General features: G+C 38.6%; 1 protein-coding gene across 2 annotated transcripts in view; it reads left to right on the top strand.

Annotated features, from left to right (window-relative positions):
• Nucleotides 1-20,991, top strand: part of RAB23 (RAB23, member RAS oncogene family) — a 57,244-nt gene that overhangs the window by 23,926 nt on the left and 12,327 nt on the right. The window contains exons 4-7 of one of the 2 annotated variants that reach the window (XR_010748122.1): nucleotides 1,466-1,622; nucleotides 3,527-3,609; nucleotides 4,783-4,875; nucleotides 13,439-13,568. Coding sequence is in view for 1 of the 2 variants with exons in the window: in XM_066359121.1 (XP_066215218.1) it covers nucleotides 1,466-1,622; nucleotides 3,527-3,609; nucleotides 4,783-4,875; nucleotides 6,452-6,588 (470 nt within the window). In the remaining variant the exon portion in view is untranslated. Of the gene's footprint in view, nucleotides 1-1,465; nucleotides 1,623-3,526; nucleotides 3,610-4,782; nucleotides 4,876-6,451; nucleotides 10,001-13,438; nucleotides 13,569-20,991 lie in introns of those variants that run through there. The other variant, XM_066359121.1, reaches the window with a different exon arrangement.

Raw genomic sequence — 20,991 nt, forward strand, 5'->3', positions numbered from 1 at the left:
ATAAGTTTTTGTAGTTTAAATAAATATTAGAGTTCAGTAAATATAAATATATGTACCAGTATACTAGTGAGGTCCTTCGTTTATTCTCCTTCAGTTTTGACAGAGTCTCAGGTGTATCTCCCTGTCTCTCTTCCCCTTACGAATTTTGTAGAGTTTCCTCTTCGGCTTAAAACCTGTCTAGAGTAAGGAGCATTTTCCCGGAAGAAGCCTCTGCTTTTACAGCAGAACTGGCCTGCTGGTTTTCTCCAATCGTGCTCTTTCTACAGTGTTCCCTCTGCTGATAAACCAGCCTGTACTGGCCTGAGAGTGTCTTAGGAGCACAGGCACAGGTCTGAGACTTAGGAGGAGACTCTCAGACCTGAGGCGTCTGGAAGGGAGGCCTCAGAAAGAAAACGTGCCTTGAGTCCAGGATGTCCTCTGGTCACCTGCACACCATGCTGCCCGGCGCAACAGCTAGTCCTTTGTGAAGGCGCTTCTTCCAGAAGGTTGCTGCTTATACTTAATTTTAGATACTATTAACCTAATGTGATTGTTGATAGATAAAATGATAAAATACTGCTAATGATGTAGTATGGGAATTAGACAGTTACACATAATAAATGAAACTTTTTCCTCTATTGTATATGTTTTTCTCTTGGTACTGGTTTTTTGTTTTTTGGTGTTTTGTTGTTTTCTTTGAAACAGAGAGGGACAGATAGGGACAGACTGACAGGAAGGGAGAGAGCTGAGCAGCATCAACTCTTCGTTGCGGCACACTTACTTGTTCATTGATTGCTTTCTCATATGTGCTTGACCAGGGGGCTACAGCAGAGCAAGTGGCCCCGTACTCAAGCCATCAACCCCGCACTCAAGCCAGATGAGCCCATGCTCAAGCTGGCAACCTCAGGATTTCGAACCTAGGTCCTCTGCGTCCCAGTCCGACACTATGCACTGCATCACTGCCTGGTCAGGCGGCACTGGTTCTTAAATGATGTTCATTAGCATCATTGGTGTTCTGCTACTAAAGTAAGGAAATATATAGGTTTTTAAAAAAGTAAATAGAATAAGAAAATTATGATTCTTATATTTTATCTTAAGACTTTGCTAAAAGAAATTAAGAAGCAAATGATAAATATTAATAGGAAGAACTTGGCAACAGCCATTCATTGATGCTTAGTTTGCCATTCTCTCTAGGTCTCATAACATAATTAAATATATTGGTATTTCATGTTGTCCTGCCCCCAAAAAGTGTATAATTTTGAGGGTACTTTGACACTTTTCCAAGTTTGAGAAACACTGTTCTTGGTCAAAATTGGTTCTGGGAATTAGAAAATAGAATTTATATGTTAAAAAAATAAGCAGAGTGCTAAAAGATGAGTTCAGTATTTATTTACATAAAAATTGTTTTGATAGGTAAAAACTGCCCTCACCCTGCATGGGACTGTTTCATTAATATAAGTAACATATATATTTTGTGACCTTACAGGAGCCCAGGCTTGTGTGCTGGTATTTTCTACCACAGACAGGGAATCTTTTGAAGCAATTTCCAGTTGGAGAGAAAAAGTAGTAGCGGAAGTTGGAGATATACCAACTGTCCTTGTACAAAACAAGATTGACCTCCTGGATGATTCTTGCATAAAGAAGTAAGATGGCAACTTTTGAGGGGGTGGTGATAATTCTATGAAGGTAAAATCTATTTTAATTTTTGTAGAGACTTACAAAATTTGAGGAAGTTTACTATATAAAGAGTGCCTTATACTTAAAATCTCTGTGAGCTATTTTGTGTGATGGGTTTGGTTTAAAAAAAGTTCATACTGAATTCTAAGTAGAGAAAATTGAAGGACTAAAAATTTGAAGGCCCTTTTAGACTCCTAGTCTTAGGTCTTTGTACCACAAACCCCATTCTACATTTTAGTCAAATCTAGATATAGTAAGACTATTAAGAAAGATGCTTTAGTATAGAGTAAGTAAATAGCTGACGTTGATGAGTTTAAATAGGTAAGTAGGTCAGCTTCATACTATTTTGTACATTCAGAACTATTAAGCTCAAATTTGTGAATGGGTTTAGCATTCTGATAATTATTTTTTGTAAGTATTTGCTCATTGTGTTATTAAAGTTTTGCTAGCTTTGAAAATCTTTGTTTTTTTTTTTGTTTGTTTGTTTTTCTGAAGCTGGAAACGGGGAGAGACAGTCAGACAGACTCCCACATGCGCCTGACTGGGATCCACCGGCACGCCCACCAGGGGGCGACGCTTTGCCCACCAGGGGGCGATGCTCTGCCCCTCTGGGGCATCGCTCTGTTGCGACCAGAGCCACTCTAGCGCCTGGGGCAGAGGCCAAGGAGCCATCCCCAGCACCTGGGCCATCTTTGCTCCAATGGAGCCTCGCTGAGGGAGGGGAAGAGAGAGACAGAGAGGAAGGAGAGGGAGAGGGGTGGAGAAGCAGATGGGCGCTTCTCCTGTGTGCCCTGGCCAGGAATTGAACCCGGGACTTCTGCACACCAGGCCGACGCTCTACCACTGAGCCAACCGGCCAGGGCCTCTTTGCTTGTTTTTTTACCTTTATGTTTTTATGTTGATTATCTGTTGCGATATAGCAAATTTGTCTAAAACTTAGTGGCTTAAAACAACTAGCATTTATTATTTCAGTGTCTGCAGGTCAGGAATTTGGGGTGGCTTGGGGGTTGTTCTGGTTCAGTTTTTCATGAGGGTGCAGTCCAGATGTCAGCTAGGCGTATGGTCACAGGAAGGGTTGACTGGGGCTGGAGGGTCTACTTCCAGGATGGCTACTTGGCTGTTAGCAGGGGCCTCAGTTCCTTGCCATGTGCGCCTCTCTCTAAGGCTGCTTGAGTGTCTTCACGGTGTGGCAGCTGGCTCCCCACGGCAGGCATCCCAGAGAGAGCAAAGCAGAAGCCATACGGCTCTCACGACCTTGTCTCCGAAGCCACACCGTATTGCTTCTGTATAGTACTGATCACAGAGCAGCCTTGGTCACAGTGTGGGAGGAGACTGCACAGGGGTGGGGGGGTGGGATGGGATGGGATCATTGGGAACCATTTTGGAGCATAGCCACTACAGTCAGTAAAATCAGGAGTCCACAGTCAGGAGTCATAACACTAAAATTAGGAGTCTGCTCTTACAGAGACAGTCATTACTGTACTGACTTTGACTTTGGCAGCAGTGGTTTTATAGCCAATAAGAGTAAAATAAGTAATGCAGTATATGATTTTCAGAGTGTAATTAAACTCAAAATTTTTAAAAACAAGAGAAAATTGTTATATAAAGAAAAGTGATGTTTTGCTATTTTAAGGCTACAGTTTAGTGACTATATAGAAAAGTCTGTTGACAGTTAATAGTTGGTGGTGATCCCCCAAGAGGAGTGAATACTAAACACTCTGTCCAGGCACTGAGGACACAGCTTTCACTGTTCTGCAAGGCCTGACAGCCCTCCTCCCCAAGCTGTATCAGTACATGTAAGAAAAGTGATTTTTTTAAAACAAGTTATCAGCAAGTCCCTTCGTAAGCATTTTTCTAACTTGACGCACAGCGAGGAAGCCGAGGCCCTGGCGAGACAGCTGAGGCTGCGGTTCTACAGGGCGTCTGTGAAGGAGGATCTGAATGTGAGCGAAGGTAAACTGCCTTTCGGACCAACTCCCTGCAAGTTCCTTTTCTTCTTCTTCCTACTTTTCTGTTGTGTTGTTTAGAAAATACTGGACATGAGAGTAGAATTTTCTTGTTACCTATCATTAAGAAAAATTCAAAGGCATGATGCTTCTTTGAATTAGAGTTTTTAATTATTTACTAATGTCTTGGAATACTTACTACTCTACAGCAAAACTATTTGGGGTGTTTGTTTTGTATTTTATCTTTTTTTTTAAGTGACAGGAGGGGAGATAGTGAGACAGACTCCTGCAATCGCCCCGACCGGATCTACCTGGCAACCCCTGTCTGGGGCAAATGTTTGAATCAACTGAGATAATTTTAGCAGCCTGAGCCGATGCGCGGACCAACTGAGCTATCCTCAGTTCCCAGGCCAACACTCAGACCATTCAAACCCCAGGCTGCAGGAGGGGAAGGGTGGCGGAGCAGATGGTCGCTTCTCCTGTGTGCCCTGATGGGATTAAGCCCAGAACGCCCGTGCGCCAAGCCGATGCTCTATCTATTGAGCTACCGGCCAGAGCCTGTTTTGCATTTTATCTTTAAAAATATAACTATATGTGTGAGTGTGTAGGCATATATGTATTTCATGCATACCTCTTTAAATTACTGAATTGTTTAGAACGCCACAGTAGTGGATATTCCATTAGGTCATTACAATGACCTTAATTTGTTTAATAATATTTCCTGGTTTAAAAAAATGAGATTACAAAAAGGTAATCGTTTTTCTCACTCCAGAATTGCTGCTGATTTTATTAGATAGCAACTAGATTGTTGCTTGGGTATCTTCTGGATAGTTATTTTCACAAAGAAATGAGACATCTTTTCAAGACTAAGTCATTTAATGTTGCTCAATATTAATCATTATTCAACTTAAAGCTAAAAAGACAATGATTACAAATATTATTTCATTTCTTTACTAACAAAATGCTGCTATATATTTATCACTATTGCCATTCACTGTACTTAGGTATTGCTCAAATAAATTTTAAAAGTTGAATTTTTTAACTAGATTATATGCTTGTAAGTCTGTTAATTTTATATTTGTTTAGGAAATAGAAATATTATAGTGATGTGAAATAACACATTTTACCTGCATAAGTCATACTGAGCTAGGTAGGGTTTTTGTTCTTGTTTTTCTTGTAGTTTTTAAATATTTGGCTGAAAAGTATCTTCAAAAACTCAAACAACAAATAGCTGAGGATCCAGAATTAAGGCATTCAAGTAGTAACAAAATTGGTAAGTACCCAGGAAATTTTAGACTCTGTTTACCTGGTAAATTTATTTTCCATTCATGATTATCATATTTACTGTTATTTTATACAGTGTTTAAGAAATGTGATTAGAAAGTGTTAGATTGGTGATTATTAAGTTTAGGAGTATCTCTGGTTTTTTATTAAAGGTACTGGTATATTGATTCTCGTCATGGAACACATTAAATAAAAGATTTCTTCATTCTAGTATTTAAAAACAGTCTCGCCCATCTGTCCTGTGCGGCCTTGTGCCCACTGTTATATAAGTATCTCTTTTACCAGTTCTGCCAGGCAGCTTGCTCTTTCTTGAACATTCTTAGCACTGTTTTTACTTAACTCACTTTGCTCATTTTCCTTCTTTCATCAAGAATGACCTCCCTTTCTCATCTTCTGTCAAAGAACTGTTCATTCCTCATGGGCTCTCTAGAAAGCTCACTCAACTATATAGCTGGCCTCATGTTTTCTTCTAGATGGACAAGAGCATTGCCAGGTGTCTTGTTCCACCTTCTTCATGTAGTTCCTCCTTCTATAAGCTACGTGTAATCAGTCCTTTGAACCATCTGTGGGATCTTGTGTCTCTTTTATGGCTCTTAACATATAATGCCTTATAGCATTACTTCTTTTTATAACTCACCCCACTTATTAGATTGTAAACTGTTTTATTTTAAGATAGTAAACATCTTGTGGGCAGGAATTGGTTATAGTTACCCTTTGTATTGTTGATAGTGTCTCTGGCCCAGAGTTTTGTGTATCAAAGATGATAAACGGTTTATAAAGACTAGCTCAGTTCAAAGTGGAAACTATAATAGTTAAACTCTTTTCCCTATTTATCCATTTTATCTACTCATGATTTTATCTGTACACCATTTAATTGTCATTTTAGCCTTGATAGGAAAATCCTGCATTACTACCAGCTTTTACATATGTAATATTTTTATTAACATAAAATTTCACAAATACTGCTGTTAACCACAAATCAAGTATTCTTGAGGAAGTTATACGATGTAAAGTTAATAAGTGAAATTATTACGATTATCTTATTTATTGATTCCATATTTCCAAAATGGATTGTTAGTGAAAAGATGCAGAGCAGTGTGTAGAGTACATCACCATTTGGGTAGCAAAGGGAGGGAAAAAAAGAATATATATGCATTTTTGTTTACCCTAATGATAAAATATCTCTGAAAGGATACATAGGAAAAATTGATAAAAAAAAAACATCCATGCCAAAGGTTGCTGGCTTGAAGCCCAAGGTCACTAGCTTTGAACCCAAGGTTGCTGGTTTGAGCCAAAGGTCCCTGGCTCATCTGGAGCCCCGTGGACAAGGCACATATGAGAAACAATCAATGAACAACTATAAAGTGATGCACCTATGAGTTGTTGCTTCTTATCTCTCTCCCTTCTTGTCTCCTTTATCTTTCAATAAATAAATAATGAATGAAATGAAAACAAAAACTTAAAATTGTAAATAGTTGGAAATACTACTGATTTACTAAGAAGCAGGATGCAGTCGTCAGTAGATAACAGTGGCAATCACTGTGTTTTCCTTAAATTTATTACAGGTGTCTTTAACACAGGTGGAAGTCACTCGGGTCAGAATTCAAGTACCCTTAATGGTGGAGATGTCATCAATCTTAGACCCAACAAACAGAGGACCAAGAAAAACAGAAATCCTTTTAGCAGCTGTAGCATACCCTAACATGTTTTAGGCAGGAAAAAATAGTGCAATTCAGTAAGAACTACATGCAGCTGTCATGGTTTGGTACAAGTTTTATAGCAGACTTTGCACCTGATGGCTCTCTGAAAGCCAAGAGACTTAAATATTGTTCTGCAGTGCTTTTCTGATGGGAGTGAGATCGATCTTTGGTGAAAAAATTACTGCCCTGTGGACTCATTTTAATTTTTTTTACATTAGACGAAGCTTCTCCTGTTTTTGAAGGAATGCTGTAAGAAATGTCAAAAACTGGTTTTGCTGAATTTTAAATGCCGGAAAACATAGATGCCTAAATATATCGGTACAGATTTTAATATTATGGGTCAAGGAAAGATAGCAAACATTCTTTTTCTGAAATTGGTCATCTAGCTTTCTGGAAAATAGTATTGAATCCAAATACAAAAAATAATGCCGACAGGTAAACCCTAAGTCTTGTCAGACCGCATGAGTGTGTGCGTTAGTGATGTTACTTGTGCAATATCTGTGTAATGTGGGATGTGGAGGTGTGCATGCCGACGCTTGGTACCAACATCATCTGAAGGCGTGTGCAGTATTTCAGCACACAGTCTAGTTCATTCACTCCTAGAACCATTTATAAGTGTGTATATGTTAAAAGCTTTTATTTTCAAATAAATTCCAGACGTATATTTTGCAAGAAAGCTCAGATTTGAAAAGTACTTTGTGCCAAAAATATCATACCTAATTTTTACAGTGCTTTACTATCAGAATTTATATTGTTTATATCTTTTAAAAGCAGGTTTCTCTGACCGGGTAGATGTAAGAGGAGTATACATGTTTTAGTGCTAGAGCACTTCCCAGGTGAGGCTTGTCGGCAGGTTTTCCATACGTCCCTGTCCCTCGGCCGCAGCGCAGCGAGCCTGTGCCTGTGCGAGCCAGGGCCTGGAGCTGCGTCAGCAGGTCTGCGGTTCCTCCCTGGGGCCTGGCAAAGTGTGGGGGGCCTCCAGCGCCTTTTGCTGCCGACTGACAGCGCAGTTTTGAACTTTTAGGATTATGCTAACAATTTTTTAAAATGGACAAGAGATGATCTTTTGTTGTGATCCACATTAGGGATTTTATAGCACCCTGCAACTCTAAAGCATCTTTTTGTTTACACATTTTTGTATGGTATTTTACGATTATTACTTAAAAATTTCTATGATCTTTGGTTTGTACAGAACTTTCACAGGCCTCTGTCAGGAGCAAATATAATTTAAGAAATGATTTTAATATGTAATCGTGGCAGAGCATCAGTTTTGTGACGTGGGACCGTAGCTCTCCAACTAAAATAAATGCATGAATTCTGTTCAGACTAATTATTACTTATCAATGATTTTGTTTTTAACCCCTTGCAATATACTTGGTTTTTACAGGATTTCAAAATATGTAAAAATTAAGTTTCTTGGAAAATGTGCTATAAAGTCCTTTTTCATTATTTGTACTAAATGCACTATGTTTTATATAATATATTCCTTTTGTATGTTTTCTTTCTTATTTCCCTAAGTCTTCCATCCATACCACTCAGCCCCCGTCCAGACTAATGGTGAGAACCTAATAGAGTTTTCTGGGGCATGTCTTTGTTAAGTGGTTAAGAATGGATGTTTGCTTTTCATAATGTTGACATCATCTGGCATTATATATTTCAAAGTAATATAAAATGCTTATTTCCATGTCCCAGTTGTCACCACGCCCATTGCTGGCGGCGGGATGGGTGTCGGGGAAACTCGGTTCCTACAACTTGGCTGCCAGCTAGTGACTCACCTTTTGTTTTCTACTCTTGTGAAATATAGTCTTGTTCATTTTTACACAAAGTATATATATTTTGTGTCAAATAGTTTTATGTTTTTTAGTATCAGGAAAATCACATTATGTAGTATGGTATATAGTTGTATTTCATATTAGTTACATGTGTGTTGGTGGAAGTTTGTTACTGGTATCACATAAAAAATGTAATCTCTGATGGTTGTCGTTCCTCTGGTTTGTAATAGAATTTTATGTACTTTTGTCCTTTTTATTCTTTTTGCAAGAACCGAAGATAAATCTTTGTTACACATTTGAATTTTTAATTTGTACTTCTGTATTTTAAATCTAACTATAATTAATCATTTAAAATAATTAAGTAGGCCTAAAAATCAGCCACAAGTGATATGTTAAATACATTCTCAATTTAATTCTAAAACTTTCTAAATTGACATTCATTTTTTTCCCCCGAGACCCTTAATTCTTTTCAATAACTTTACCACCAATTTCTCATGGACCATTCATGGTTGGTTGCTGAAGGAACTTGTCTGAGACCCCAGAATGTTGTACATTTGTGCTCCAATGCATTTTTTTTACATCATGGCTAATTTTTAGCACATAGATATATAGCTCTGTAATAATTGTCGTATTTTGAAGTTCCTAAGGTTTCCTTTTCCTTTCAGTCGGCCTATTGAATTATATAGGATACATGTAGCCTATATAAAGCAACGTAATTAAATAAAACCAGGCTAAATGGTTTCCTTTTCGTCTGCCCAAAGTTGATAGCACAAGTGTACTTTTTAAAAATAAGGTAAAACACTACCAAAAAGAGGATGAACACCGTTCCTCATTGTGGAGCGAAGTCAGATGGTTGTTTCAGAAGTTAGCAGGGTAGTGCTTAGAAGAAACACTCGTTAGTGTACTCCATTGAGCCTCTGACTTTTAGGGACTCTAGGATCTTTTCTGAAGATCTTAGAATGAGGAGTTGGCCTCAGGACCTAGTGTCCCAACTTGAAGTGCACTACTTTACTGTAAAATAGGAATTGATAGAATCCTTTTCAAAACCTTTGAAATAGTTACTGGTAAGTTGCTGAAGTACTCTCATTATTGGATATCTGTTTCTCTGAAAACAAAATTAACTGTAAGAATTTGTACTACACTGTACAATCTAATGAACACATAGATTTACTCTGTTTTAACTGCTAGTTACAGTTATGAATATCATGCGTACTGTTCTCACTCTAGGATTTTACCCTAAAACATGATTTTACCCTAAAGCCTTTCATACAAGTGAATTTATTTGCTAACAAAATATTTAAAACCACAGTGGACTCGGAAATATCCAATTACCTAACTCCGAGGTAACTGGATGGTTTGTGATAATCTTTATTAATAGTCCTTTTCTCCTCTCTCTTGAAATAGCTATAGTAAGATGTTGGTAAATGGTCTTAAAATTTTTGGATTAAAAGGCAATTTCAACCCCTTCTATATTTTTGTTACTAAATAATGCTTTTGTAAATTTGAATGGAAAACCACTTGTATGTATTGCTGTTGGGTTGCAATTATGCCCTTGAGCTTAATTTAAAATACACTACTTAATAAAAATTTCATGAAAGATGAATTCCAATAATCAAAAAATAAATGCTTTTCAAAGCTTGAATTTTGTGTGTTTTGCTATGTTTCATGGGTGGAAACCAAATATTTAGCATACTTACTTTACTGATAGTGGGATATAGTTAATGCAATTTAGTCGCACTGTGGTTTAAATAATTTTGCCTTAGAAAACTGTTTCCTTTCTAATTCTATTAGTATCAGTCAGTTTTAAAGAAAAGTTGTAGGCCCTGGCCGGTTGGCTCAGCGGTAGAGCGTTGGCCTGGCGTGCGGGGGACCTGGGTTCGATTCCCGGCCAGGGCACATAGGAGAAGCGCCCATTTGCTTCTCCCCCCCCCCCCCTTCCTCTCTGTCTCTCTCTTCCCCTCCCGCAGCCAAGGTTCCGTTGGAGCAAAGATGGCCCGGGCGCTGGGGATGGCTCCTTGGCCTCTGCCCTAGGTGCTAGAGTGGCTCTGGTCGCGGCAGAGCGACGCCCCAGAGGGGCAGAGCATCGCCCCCTGGTGGGCAGAGCGTCACCCCTGGTGGGCGTGCCAGGTGGATCCCGGTCGGGCGCATGCGGGAGTCTGTCTGACTGTCTCTCCCCGTTTCCAGCTTCAGAAAAATACAAAAAAAAAAAAAAAAAGAAAAGTTGTTTCCTCATGTTTTGAACCTCTGCCACCAAATAATACATTTACTTTGTCCTGTGGTAGAAAATATAATTCAAACTTATTTAACAAGTGCTTTCTGTTAGCCAGCACCTAAGCACCTTGACTGTTGTATTTTCTTTATAAGTTCATAACCCAAAAGAGCATTATTACTCCATTTTACAGCTGGGGAGGGCAGGATTGCCTGGGGCCCTCTGCTGGTAAGAGAGGGGGTTAGAGGCTTGTACCAGGTCTTCCTGCAGCAAAGCTTATCACCTCTCTGCATTCTGTTTTGTCTCAGGCCATGTATCATTAGATCTGACATCTGATAATTATATTTGGAGATGTATGTATAATACTCCTTGGATCCAAATGCTAGGTTAGTTTTTCAATCCCAGGTTTTTATCTTTTTCTGATACCTTTTGTCAAATTGCTGCACTCAGTTTAATCAGTGCTGGTCACCCCTGGAATATGGCATACGAAAGCTTGGCTAGATACTGAAATCAGCCCTCACCAAACGTGTGAGTGAATGCCAAAGTGATCTGAACACCCACCACATGCAAAAGGAAGCATGTTTGCTATGATATTTAGTGGTTTGAGATGGATAATTCAAAGATTGGTGTAGTCCAGTTCAAGTTATTTACTCTTAGTAATTGAAAACTTAAGAATGCAGTCATGTCCCTAAGTAGAGGGTCCATTTCATTTGCCCTTTGTGTAGGTAGACATACACACAGAGATGCCCAAGCTCACTGCTGTTTCTGTTGTCTTGCCTTTTCTAAAACTTGGCTTTTTGTCTTTCCATTTTTGTTTATGAATAATCGTAAACTCCAGCTTTCAAAACTAGCATTATCACATACATGCACTCCAGTAACGTTACTGTTGATCACATTAACGTGAAAGGGACAAATACATGGATATCATCTACTTAAAATTGCACTTAATTTAGTTTGCCAGATCCTTACTCTGCTGCTTTCAGTGGTTGTTAGTCTTTCATGCTTTCCAATTTTGAAATGTTGTAGCAGAGTTCTCGAATTAGTTGATCACCTCTCTTTAGGGTGAATTCTGAGCCTGGGTGCTAGACTGAGCTCCCCCCCCCCCAAAAAAAAAAAAACCCAGCCATGCAGGCACTCATTGTGTCCTTCTGACTAATGCCTCTCACTTGGCTAACAAATGTTTCATTAAATTAAAGAGAGGACACTGTTCATGTGGAAACAGAGTGAATGGCACCCCCTAGAGGATGCACTACTGGCACTAGAAGGGAAGCATAGCTGGAAGCCGGCGGTTGACATTTTAGGGATTTTTTTTTTTCAATATCAGGGGTTCCTACATTAAAATACCAGAAGGGACAATTCTACATCTTCCAGATTTCTAACCTGGTAGCAGTGTTACTGTCCTCAGGGATGAACGGCTCCTGTCAACTCCCCTGTAGGTCCTGCTAGCTTACACTAGAGGGAGCAAGGGTGAGGATAGGAACATGACTGGGAGGCAAAAGGGCTGTCCTAAAATTGTTCTTACTTGCTTACTTTATTTATTTATTTATTTAGGTTTGTGACAGAGAGAGGGACAGATAGAGACAGACAGGAGAGAGATGAGAAGCATCAACTCATAGTTGTGGCACCTTAGTTCATTGATTACTTTCTCTTATGTGCCTTGACTGGCGGTATGGGGGGCTACAGCACAGTGAGTGACCCCTTACTCAAGCCAGTGACCTTGGGCTTCAAGCCAGCAACCTTTGGGCTCAAGCCAGCAACCATGGAGTCATGTCCTCAGCCTGTGATCCCATCTCAAGCCAGCGACCCCACACTCAAACCAGCAACCTTGGATTTCGAACCTGGGTCCTCTACGTCCCAGGGCAATACTCTATACACTGCGCCACTGCCTGGTCAGGCCTAAAATTGTACTTTACATTCGAGAAATGGTATCCCTATCCCAGTGAGGGCCATTGGGAAATAGATCAACATAAACAAAACATACATTGAATTCCCTTATAGTCCAAATGTACTACCTATGTAAAGATGACAGTATAAATGAGGATAAAAATGTGACTGGGGAGTTTCATCATTTGAAAATAAATCACACTTCCATTCTTAAAAATAACAGCTTGAGGCCACTGCCCCTTGAATGTGGCTCATGCTGGAGGTACAGAGGGCTGGAGGCCAGCAGACCAGCTTGAAGCAGCTTAGAGATGATAGGTCACAGTTCTCCCAAGTCTGTGATAAGAAATAGGCTCCACTGCAAACAATGGGAAACAATGCAAAAATTACAAAGGCTGAGGAGGCCAAGCTGGAATATTTTATGGAAAGTCCCAGATTGACATGACATAGAGTCAGTGGGAAGGGGGAGTACTTCCCTGAATGGGAGGGATTTCTAGAAACTGACAGTCCTTGAGAACCTGAGGAAAACTTGATTGTCTTTTTCTTTATTTTCCAAGAGCTGATAAAGAACCAGATGGCACAAAAACAAAATCTTTATCTGACAGTGAACTTGACAACAGCAAATTAGAATCTGCTGACAAATCAAGGGGCTTTAACATGGTTTTCAATGAGACATTTTCCATGAAATGGAAAGATTTAAATGAGGCAGACTTGGAACTGACAATTAAAGCAACCATGAATGTCCTTACATTGTAATTGCTTTTTATGAAGAGGGACTAATTTGGCATTTTTGCCCAGAAAACAAAGCTCAGTATTGTCTTTACTGATAAATATATACACAGAGTGGGCAAAAATAGGTTAAGTAGGTTTTTAATTGTGTGTGAAACATAGTTTGTTCTTGTATTATTATTATTGTACTTACTAGTATTATAACTGTAAACCTACTTTTGCCCTCCTCTATATTTATAAATATCTGGATCTGTTTTCCAGTGTGAAAGAATACTAATGATCTAACAAAAACTTGAGTTTGAAAAAAAAAAAAAAAAGGATGACATCAGACTTACAGCAGCATGAGAGATGCCCTTGATTTCTCCTCTTGAAATTTCAACAAATTGAACAGGTATAATGCAGTGAAACAGCCCCAGCTGGGTTCGCAGGCATGCCTGGAAAGATCCACGCATTGAATGAACTAAAGGTGGGAAGGGTTGAGAAGGGGGATGGAAGATAAGATGCACTCTCAGTCAGCTGTGGAGAGGAGAGAGGCCCAGACTGTTTGGGGTTTTGTCTGCCGGGGGGTCCAGAGGGGAGAAACCCAGGGTGACTGGGTCTCCTGCCGAGAGGAATGATGAGATGAGAGGCAGAGGGGGAGATACTAAGCCAAAGCAGCGACAGTACAAGTGGTCATGGCCGGTGTTCCCATGGTGCCAGCAGTCCACACCTGGCCCAGAGACAGAGAAAACCAAAGTGCAGACCCCCAGCCTCCCAGATCCCACCTCTTATCAGGTAAGGAGAGTGGCAGAGACCCTGCAGCTAGCTCTCCAGAGCCACTCTCTCCCCTAAAGAACAAAGGTGCTCCATGTCTGGTCTCCTGGTCTGTTGAGACCTTGGGAGGAACACCAGGAGGCCTGAGATCGCCACTGATAAAGCCATAGAGCCCTCACAACATGCCGCACACATCACCTCAATTCAGCCCACCTCATTGCGACAGCAGAGTCTCAGCAGAGGTCAGGCCAGGAATTTCACAGAGCTAAAACTTGTAATACAGTGCCTCCTACTGGAAGAAAACAAAAACCTCAAAACTGAATTGTTTTTTAAGTGAGAGGAGGGAAGATCAAGAGACTCCCACATGCATCCTCAATGGGATCCACTGAGCAACCCCTGTCTGGGGCTGATGCTTGGACCAATTGAGCTATACTCAGTACCTGAGGCCAATGCTGGGGACCAGCTGAGCTATCCTCAGCACCTGGGGCTAATGCTCAAACCAATCAAGCCACTGGTTGCAAGAGGGGAAGAGAGAGAGGGGGGGAGAGAAACAGATGGTTGCTTCTCATGTGTGCCCTGACCTGGGATAGAACTCAGGAAGTCCGCACACTGGGCCAACCCTCTATCCACTGAGCCAACTGGCCAGGACCTCTTTCTCTCTTTTAAACCTTATTTTCTTTAATTTTTTAAATTCTTTTTTTGTGTTTTGTTTGCTATTTTTTTGCTTTGTTTTTAGTGGATTTTCACTACTACTATTATGTTTAATTTTTTCTATTTTTCATTGTATTTTTAATTTTTTTAGTTGTTTATTGTTAGATTTCTTAACAATACCACTGTCAAATGCCATCAAGGAAGAAGAAAACAAATACCATGGCTATACAAAATAAAAGATGAAGTTCAAAAAGAAAAATCTCCAGAAAGCAATCTCATTTACATGGAAACTTTGGAGTTAAACAATACAGAATTCAAAATTGAAGTTCTGAAAATGCTCATTGAGACGTGAGAAAACACTGATAGGCAATTTAACAAGCTCAAAAAACAAATTAATGAACAAAATGAGTACTTCACCAAGGAGATTGAAACTTTAAAAACAGAGATGAAGAACTCAATACATGAATTGAAAAATGAGGTAGCAAGTTTAGATAATAGGCCAGATAGAGGAGAGAATCAGTGGCATCAAAGACAGGCAACTAGAGATGCTACAGAGAGGAGGGAAACTCACAAATGTAAAAAAAAAAAAAATGATAGAGCACTACAAGAATTGTCTGACTCCATTAAAAACAGCAATATGTCAGAGGAAGAGAGGGAGAAAGGGATGGAGGGCCTATTCAAACAAATAATTGATGAAATCTATCCAAGATCTTCAAAATCAAGAAGCAAACAGAGTGCAGAGTTACCTCAACCCAAACAGACCTTCTCCAAGTCACATCATAATAAAATTTTCAAAAACCACTGACAAAGAAAGAGTCCTCAAGGTAGCTAGGAAAAAGAACACAACACATAAAGGAAGGCCCATTAGATTATCATTAGACTTCTCATCAGAAACTCTACAAGCCGGAAGAGAGTGGACCCAAGCATTCAAAGCCCTGAAAGACTTGAATTACCAGCCAAGAATACTATATCCATCAAAGTTACCCTTCAATTATAAAGAAATATAAACTTCTCCAGACATAGAGAAGCTGAGGAAATTTATCACCAGAAAACCCCCAATATGGGAAATACTCAAGGGGTTATACTACCAGATACAAAGAACAAAAACAAAACTATAAGTAAAAGCTCCAAGGAAGTTATTATAAAAACAAGGATAACACTGGGCAACAAAATTTTTGTTGCACCCACAAAAACACTTGTTTTTACCTAATTCAAGTGTGCTGATCTCAAATCTGACATTAGATTTTCTCTGTAAGATACAGTGTTTTTTTTGCAATTCAAGATTTTAGGTTTTCGTCTTATTGTAAAATTTTCAACATTTAGTTTAACATAATGAAATAGAATGCCTTCTTGGGCATCATCTTTGTGAAAATATAATAACTTATATAATGCAGTAAATACACTAGTACACTAAAAGATATGATTGCACCAGAATTTGTCTACAATTTTGAAATAGAGCATGTTAAAACACTTAATCATAAAATTTGCGCAAAACTTACTTAAATTCTATGCAGGCAAAAATTTGCATTTGTAGCTCTTGAGTTTGTGTGCTTGTTGAGGACAATCTCGTTTGATGCTCCAGCAGTAGTCTGCTCATCACTAACAGCTCCAAGGTTTTCAGGAAACTTATCAAGGTGACTGTTCAGGAAATAAATCTTAACGCTCATGTTACATCCAATGTTGCGGAAAGCCAACGGCAACACCATCCTTTGAACCAGAAGTTCATAGTTTTCTGCTTTTTTGTTGCCAAGGAAGTTCTTTGTAACTGCCACAAAAGACTGCCATGCTGCTTTCTCCTTCTTATTCATCTTCCTGGCAAATTCTTCATCACGTATCAGGGTTCGAATTTGAGGTCCATCGAATACACCTGCTTTTATCTTCTCAAAAGACAAGTCAGGAAAAGCAGAAATAATATGTTGAAAGCATTCACTTTCTCCATTCAAAGTCTGAACAAACTGCTTCATTAAGCCAAGTTTGATGTAAAGTGGGGGAAAAATGATCCTGTCTCGATTAACTACAGGTTCATTCACAATATTTTCCATCCTACTTCCAGAGCTTCAAGTTTCAGCCACTCCTGTGTTCAGTGTTTGTCCCAAGCTTGGCTGTTCCGCAAACACAGAAAGCAAGGATACTTCATGAAACCTCTCTGTTGTCCTAGCAGGAAATTTACCATCTTAAGATCCACACAAATGATCTAGTTATGCTCTTCATACTTCAGAAAGTCGAGGACAATTTTTATGTCATTATAATCTTCTCGCAGATGAGTTGAATAACCAATTGGAACCGCTGCATAAACATTACTGTTGTGTAGGAGAACACATTCAGACTTTGTTTAGAGCTGTCAAGAAATAGCCGCCATTCTGTTGGACTGTAAGTGGTAACACCTAGCTGGCTGAGAAGACTACTGATATCATGACAGTAAACCAAGTGTTTGTCTTTGGGGAAAAAGTCCACAAAAATTTGTTCACGCTTCCTGAAATGGGATACTTTAGCTGACCAGTGAAGTACATTCTTTTCTTGAAGCCTGAAGGCTAATAACTCAGCTGCTTTCTTTGATAGGCCCAAATCTCTTACGAGGTCATTCAGTTTGGATTGGCTAAGCTGCTGAGGGGTTAATGACTGCTTGACATCAGAAGAAGACCCTTCAGATTCTACAACCATTTCCTCATGCATGTTATCAAAATACACTTGATCACCATGTTCACTTTCTTCGTCCTTAGAAAAAATAAAACCATTGAAAACTGGAATCGGGAGTGTCTCAGAGTGTGGGATAGGTCGTATTGCTGAAGGAATATTAGGATATGTGATCAGATGCCGTTTTTTCTTGCTGATGCCCTTTGTATGGATCAGACAGAAATAATAGTCACTGCTGTGGTCCTTAGGTTCATGCCAAACCATGGGAATACCAAATGGCATTCCTTTGCATTATCCTTTTGTCCAGTCACAAAGTATTTACTCACAATTATGAAAACAATACGAGGAACCCAATTCTTGTCTTGATCTCTAAGGGAAACTTGAAAATAGGCAATATATGCATGTGTCACAAATGATGAAATATTGCGCCTTTAACTTTGAAGTGTGTAACAGCTACATATATAACAGAAGGTGTCAGTACTATTCTTACATTTATGACTACTCGAAGAAGCCATGGTTCAATCTTAAAATAAGAGGGTGTTTTTATCAGATAATAATTATTTACATTTAAAAACAACTATAATTATGTAAAAGTGATGTTTGTAAAACATTAATGCCTTGTGGTTATGTTCAATCCAAGAGTCATTGCCCTTTAACTCCAATTTAAAAACTAATGCATGCCATTAACTGTAACAAAAAGAAATTAAAATTGCATAGAAACTAGAGCTGCACCAAAAATATGGATTTCATATTTGGAATGAGCAATGCAGAAATATATAGAAACAGTTCTAAAACCTCATGCAACAGAAAATGAAAAAAAATTTGTTTCCCAGTGTAATCTGTGACAATAAAATAGCAGTGGAACGGATAAAGATCTGTAGTAGCAAAGGAGGATGGAATGCAGAAGCATTCATAAGACTAAGGACTCTTGTACATATGAAATTTTCTTCTTAATAACCTAATAGTTACCACCTACAAAAAAAGCCACTAGTGAAACACATAGCTTCAAAAAGGAACACGGGAAAGAAATATGAAATACCACCAAACAAAAATTGACTGAAACACAAAAGAGAAGAACCAAATGAGACACGGAGCTACCAGAAAACAAAACATAAGATGATTTTGGGAAATACTTAGGCATCAATAATTACCCTAAATGTGAATAGACTGAACTCACCAATAAAGAGGCACAGAGTAGCAGATTGGATCAAAAAGCAAAACCTGACCATATGCTGCCTTCAAGAAATACACTTAAGCTGCAAGAACAAAACAACTCAAAATGAAAGGTTGAAAAGCAATTCTCCAAGCAAATAATATCCAAAGAATAGGAGGTGTAGCCATATTAATATCTGACAATGCTGACTTCAAGACAACAAAGGTAAAAAAGAGACAAAAATGAACATTGCATAATAATAAAGGTGACACTATATCAAGAAGACATAACACTTAATATATATGCAACAAATCAGGGAGCACCAAAATACAGTATATAAGACATCTACTAACATCTAAAGAGAGAAACAGACAAAAACAAAATCATACATGGAGATCTCAACACATCATTGATGGCTTTATATAGATTATCCAAATAGAAAATAAAGAAATATTGCCTTAAATGACACACTACACCAAATGGACATAATAGACATTTATAGAACATTTCACCCCAGAACATAATAGTATACAATTTTTTTCCAGTGTGCATGGAACATTCTCAAATATAGACCATATGTTGGGCCACTAAACTTGCCTCAATAAATTCAAGAAGATTGAAATTATACCATGCATATTCTCTGACCATAAGTCTTTGAAATTAGAATTCAATTACAAAAAGGAAGTAAAGAAAACAAAAACCTACTTCTAAATAATGACTAGGTCAAAGAAGAAATAAAAGCAGAGATAAAAAAATATATACAAACAAGAATGAAAACATGACATTTCAAAACTTCTGAGATGTAGCAAAAGCAGTAATAAGAAGAAAGTTTTTGTCATTACAGGCTTATATGAAGAAAAGAGATCCCAAGTAAACAACCTAACATCACATCTTAAAGAACTAGAAAGAGAAGAACAAAGGCAACCCAATGTCAGCATAACAAAGGAAATAGTAAAAATTAGAGAACTAAATGAAATAGAAAACAGAAACAGTATCCAGAAAATTAATACAACAAGGAACTAGTTCTTTGAAATGGTCAATAAAATTGACAAGTCCCTAGTTAGATCCTCTAAAGAAAAAAGAGAAATATAAACAAAATCTGAAATGAAAGAGGAGAAATTACTACAGACACCCTAGATACGCAAAGGATCATACTAGAATACTAGAAAGATTATATGCCACCAAATTTAACAATCTAGAAGAAATGGATGTTACTAGAACTACACAATCTTCCTATACTGAGTCACAAAGAAGTAGAAAACCTAAATATATTCATAAGCTGGGAGGAAATAGAAACAACTATCAAAAACTTCCCCCAAGATAAAAGTCCTGGACCAGATGGCTACACTAGTGAATTCTACTAAACATTCAAAGAAGATTTGGTACCTATCCTTCTCAAAGTTTTCCAAAAAATAGAATCAGCAATACTCCCTAACACATCTATCTTATGAGGCCAATATAACCCTGATACCAAAGCTTGGCAAGAACAACACACAAAAAGAAAACTGCAGCCTGACCTGTGGTGGCGCAGTGGATAAAGCGTCGACCTGGAATGCTGAGGTCGCCGGTTCAAAACCCTGGACTTGCCTGGTCAAGGCACATATGGGAGTTGATGCTTCCTGCTCCTCCCCTCTTCTCTCTCTCTCTCCTCCTTCTCTCCTCTCTAAAATGAACAAATAAAGTCTTAAAAAAAAACAAAAAAAACTGCAGACTAGTATCTCTAATGAATACAGATTTAAAAATCCTAAACAAAATACTAGCAATTGAATACAATAATACATTAAAAATATAATACATCATGATCAAGTGGGATTCATTCCAGGAGCACAATGATGGTTCAGCATACATAAATCAATCAGCCTGACCAGGTGGTGGTGCAGTGTATAGAGCGTCGGACTGGGATGCAGAGGACCTAGGTTCAAGACCCCGAGGTTGCCAGCTTGAGCATGGGCTCATCTGGTTTGAGAAAAAAAAAAAAGCCCACCAGCTTGAACCCAAGGTCACTGGCTCCAGCAAGGGGTTACTCAGTCTGCTGAAGGCCCGTGGTCAAGGCACATATGAGAAAGCAATCGATGAACAACTAAGGTGCCGCAACAAAAATCTAATGATTGATGCTTCTCATCTCTCTCTGTTCCTGTCTGTCTGTCCCTGTCTATCCCTCTCTCTGACTCACTGTCTCTGTAAAAAATAAATAAATAAATAAAATCGATCAATGTAATACACCGCATCAACAAAACAAAGGACAAAATCATGTGATCCTATCTTTAGATGCAGAAAAGGCATCCAATAAATACAATGTCCATATATTATTAAAACACTCATTAAAATGTGTGTAGTAGGAAAGTACCTCAACATAATAAAGGCCATATATGATAAACCATCAGGCAATATCATACTAAATGGTGAAAAACTGAAGGCTTTTCCTCTAATATCAGGAACAAGACAAGACTACCCACTCTCTCCACTTTTATTCAACAGAGTTCTGAGAGTTTTGGCCAGAGCAATCATGCAAGAGAAAGACTTAAAAGGCATCCATATCAATAAAGAAAAAGTGAAAATACCACTTTTTGCAAATGACGTGATCCTGTACATAGAAAACCCCAAAGACTCCACCGAAAAACCA

The sequence above is a fragment of the Saccopteryx leptura genome, chromosome 1 (assembly GCF_036850995.1).
Source record: "Saccopteryx leptura isolate mSacLep1 chromosome 1, mSacLep1_pri_phased_curated, whole genome shotgun sequence".
NCBI lineage: Eukaryota > Metazoa > Chordata > Mammalia > Chiroptera > Emballonuridae > Saccopteryx > Saccopteryx leptura.